Source organism: Zingiber officinale, chromosome 10B (assembly GCF_018446385.1).
Source record: "Zingiber officinale cultivar Zhangliang chromosome 10B, Zo_v1.1, whole genome shotgun sequence".
Classification (NCBI taxonomy): Eukaryota; Viridiplantae; Streptophyta; class Magnoliopsida; order Zingiberales; family Zingiberaceae; genus Zingiber; species Zingiber officinale.
The window spans coordinates 51,537,202-51,541,514 of record NC_056005.1 but is presented as its reverse complement, the minus strand read 5'-3'; the positions used below and the strand labels follow the sequence as shown (position 1 = coordinate 51,541,514).

General features: G+C 40.3%; 1 protein-coding gene across 1 annotated transcript; it reads left to right on the top strand.

Annotated features, from left to right (window-relative positions):
- Nucleotides 1-2,201: 2,201 nt before the first annotated feature.
- On the top strand, nucleotides 2,202-3,621 carry LOC122029133 (calcium-dependent protein kinase 13-like). Its single transcript, XM_042588083.1, has 3 exons — nucleotides 2,202-2,268; nucleotides 3,090-3,233; nucleotides 3,461-3,621. Exons 1-3 carry the CDS (start codon nucleotides 2,202-2,204, stop codon nucleotides 3,619-3,621), a joined length of 372 nt encoding a protein of 123 aa, XP_042444017.1.
- Nucleotides 3,622-4,313: the final 692 nt, after the last annotated feature.

The window sequence follows — 4,313 nt, the reverse complement described above, 5'->3', positions numbered from 1 at the left end:
TATTTAAAAGATATGTTCTATTGTAGTGCACCTCTGATAAACGGACTCTACATTCTAGACCTTGAAAGCCCTATCTATAACATAAATACCATGAGGTTTAAGTCAAATGACATGAACCAAACCTATCTCTGGCACTGTCGCTTAGGTCATATAAATGACAAGCGCTTATCCCAACTCCATAAGGATGGTTTGCTGGACTCATTTGATTTTGAATCTTATGAGACGTGCGAGTCATGCCTACTAGGCAAGATGACCAAGACTCCTTTTAGTGGGCACAACGAAAGAGCGACTGATTTGTTAGGACTTATACATAGTGATGTATGTGCACTACAACAAAAACCCTCATAGACATCAGTGGAACAATAACGGTTTTAAGCAAAAACCGATGTCTTTGAGTATTTTACACCGGTTTTTTCAAAAATCGGTGTCTATGAGCGCAGATTTTAGCTCATAGACATCGGTTTTTTAGGCGATGTCTATAAGCACCCTTTTTTTCGTTAATAGACACAGATTTTAACCACGGTTTTTAAAATCTGGTGTTAATGAACCAAAATAAAATATTTTAATATTCCCACAGCCAAAATTTGCAACATTGTGAAGTTCCCTCCAAACCTAAATCTATATCGCGCCCCTTCCTCCGCGCGACCATCTCTCTCGCCTAAACCTAAACCTAAACCTCCGACCATCTCTCTCAACCTCATATCCCTCTTCTCCTTCCTAGATCGACGCCCCTTCCTCTCCCGATCAGGATAAAGACACGACACCCTTGCTTCTCCGTCTGCGTTGTGAAACCTCGGCCACGTTGCTCGCAGTCTCGCTTGTTTTTTTTTGTTGGTCCAGTCCCCGGAAGAACAAAAAAAAAGTCGCGTCGCATCAAAAAAAGCACCGCCCGCGAGCGAGCTCCTCTCCGCGAGCCCTAGCCACCTTCCTCTCTGCAAGTGAGCTCCTCTCCGCGAGCCACCGCCCTCTCCACGAGCGAGCTCCTCTTCGCGACCAGCCACCTTCCTCGCCACGAGCCACCGCACCTTCCTCGCCGCGAGCATCCGCGAGCTGGAGCTCTCCGTGAACCCTATTCCTCTCCGCGAGCCACCTTCCTCTCCGCGAGCAGTCTCCTCACCGCAAGCCCAAGCAGCAGCGGCCAGACACCTTCCTCACCGCGAGCCACGACCCTCTCCGCGAGCCCTAGCAAAAGCGCTGGCGCCTCCCTCTCCGAACCCGGGAGAATCCGAGAGAAGCAGAATCACCTCTCTCCCCTCCTGCCGCACTGTTCTAGAAAATCCTGCCGCTGCAACCTCTCCGCCGCGAGGTCGGAGATAAAAATGAGAATGTGCATGATAGTTTCTGGAGTAGGGTTTCAATACTTGACTTGCCAACATTATTGGTAAGTGATGAGATAAAAATGAGAATGTGCAAAGTTAGAATTGTCCTCGCTTATTGATGCCCAGTTCACTACATGGCTTTTGATATTGATATTTTGCTTTCTTTCACCGGTGTCTAGCACTATTAGCTTCTTACAAGGGACTGGTTTGTCCCAAACTACTCTCTTGGCAAGCCTTGTGACTTGATGCAGCTGGGGATTATACTTGATGTCCTTCCTTCCTTACACCATTGCCATTTTTGAATATGTTTAGGAGATTTGTATTTAGCAGCTAACGTCACCTGTAAAATTCTACATGCAGAATAAGTTCAGAAAGTTCATTAGGAATTAAGCTGTGGATGTGGAACTGAGTGGATGTGTCTTAGAAACCATAGTTGATTGCCTGTATTCTTCTTGTTACTAATAACGTCACCGTGCGAGGACGACGGAGTCGTGCATTTGGTCATGGAGCTGTGCGAGGGCGGGGAGCTCTTTGACCGCATTGTGGCGAGGGGCCACTACTCAGAGCGCGCGACAGCTGTGGTCATGAAGACCATTGTTGAGGATGTCTTCATGATCCGTGAGTTCCTTCCTCAGTTCCTTGTGTTGGAATTGGCAGCAACTTGGGCGGAGAAGGGAGGATGTCTTCTCCTGCTCCTCCCTTCTGAGATGGACTGCGAAGCCCTGCATAATAGACATTGATGAAGCCGGAAGAGGCGCCATTTTGGGTACACTTATTTTCTCCTTCATCCCCCATTTCCTCCCTTCTTTCCCACTATGATCACTTGATTTCGCTGCGTATTTCATTGACAAAGAATGATCATCATCTATCAGTTTAGGTCCCATGGTGTATGGTTGCTTGTACTGCGTGAAGTCCTACCAGAAGACCCTCGCCACTTTGAACTTCGCAGGTCCAAATCATCCTCATCTTCTACTGCTTGCTGATTTCTTCCCCCTTTGATGAAGTGTCTTCTTTCTAATTAGAAAAGCTTGGACCAGTTGAAGTTTCTATGTAGGTATGGATGTGGGCACATTGATTTAATCCTGTGATTAGGTTCAGAATAGATAATTAACATAACATTTCTTCCACTGATACTGTCTTTATCTGATTATTTTGTGTTGCTAACAATGTGGTGCAGTCGTGGAACTATCTATGCTAGTGTTGTCTTCTAAAATAGTTCGTGTATTGCCGTTAATGTTGTTCTAAGGAAAGAATTTATCTCACAATTCATTGTTTACTTAACATTTTGTTCCTTGCATTTCGCTAAGTTAGTTTGCTAAAACAAAAGAACACTTCGTAAGAATGTTTTCCTTATTTTCTCCTCCTTGGTAATATTTTAAGAACTATTGGCAATGCACCTATTGAGATTGTTTTCATGTCTAATTTGAATATTTTGATCTCTGAGTGTCTGGAATGAGAAGATTAAGTTCGTAATGTTATGAATGGAGTGAACTATTGGCAATGGCACTACTTGAACAAGAAGCAATTTTTGTTCAATGGAGTTGAGGGAGAGTTTTATTTTTACTGTACTCATCTATTTATTTTAGTCTTAAAGTTCTCCTGGTTAATGAAGTTAGAATGATTAGTTACCATATGAATGCATATTAATGATCTTCATTTTTGTTGAGTCTCATTAATGATCACTTCCATTCAATAACATAACTTGAAGTTTAGTTTTACTATAAGGGCGTGCTCTACTTATTTTTTTTTCTCTTTTTACCCCAATTCTAGGTGAAAGATTTTTTGAGATAGTTGGAAGCCCTTATTACATGGCTCCAGAAGTTTTAAAACAGAATTATGGACCAGAAATTGATATATGGAGTGCTGGAGTTATACTCTATATCTTACTGTGTGGAGTTCCACCATTTTGGGCTGGTAAGCTTTCTATCAATAAATCCATTTTGCACACTTCATTATTTGTTCTACCACTTTCTACAAATAAGTTACTTATTATCTACTGTAAGATTTCCATGAATAAATCTATTCTTTATTAGTTCTATCACTTTATGCTAATAAGATACTTATTGTCTATTAATTAATACACTTTTTGTATTTCTTCAGATACATTTTCTATCTAACGAGCTATGATTTCTTAATTGCAGAAACTGAAAAGGGAGTTGCTCAAGCAATTCTTAGGGGCGTAATAGATTTCAAACGGGAACCATGGCCTAGTATTTCTAACAGTGCTAAAAATTTAGTTCGGCTGATGTTGGAACCTGATCCCAAGCTTCGGTTAACTGCAAAGCAAGGCAGTCTTTCATGATCTTTCATGATTCACATATTCAAAGTTTTTATGTGAGTATTGATTCTTCATTATTTTCTGATATGGTATTGCTAATTTATAAAGATTAGCTTGAACTAAACACAATCGTTACTGTTAGTTCCATAACAAAATATCTTCAGGATTCAGAATTGCTCATACTTCTTTTTTTTTAATCATAAACATATTCCTTATATCCAACCCTTTTCTGTTGAATTTTACATGATTTAATTCCCTAAGTTTCTTCTCATTTTAGTTCTAGCTAGAAGAATATGAAGCCCAACTAGCGTCTATTATCACTATCAGGAAGAAAATTTTTCTTGGGTATGCCTAATGTAGTCTGACAAAAACCAGTTCATAACTGCTATTCAATTCAAAGGATTTGTCATTTGTGTGATATACATAACAGTATAGTAATGTTCACCAACCAACTTTTAAGCATAGAAAATGGGTAGAAAGTCACAAACCTATCATTTGCAACTCCATCTGAACCCTATCAAAAGAGGCCAAGATTGCTCTGTAACAAACCTTGATGCCTGGCGAAGAGAATTAAAATGAAACAGAATGCAACTCTGAGAAAAACTCAAAGGAATTTTTCAAGTAAACTTCTTCAAAATTTTTAGCAGTTAACAATAGTCCTAAAATTATATGTCAAAGAATTTTTTACAAACTTCTTCAATACTTGAAAAATTCCT

Coding starts and splice junctions, on each gene's coding strand:
- LOC122029133 (XM_042588083.1), top strand. CDS start 2,202: ATGGTGTATGGTTGCTTGTACTGCGTGAAGTCCTACCAGAAGACCCTC. Junction 2,269..3,089: donor CGCCACTTTGAACTTCGCAG/GTCCAAATCATC, acceptor CCCCAATTCTAG/GTGAAAGATTTTTTGAGATA. Junction 3,234..3,460: donor AGTTCCACCATTTTGGGCTG/GTAAGCTTTCTA, acceptor TCTTAATTGCAG/AAACTGAAAAGGGAGTTGCT.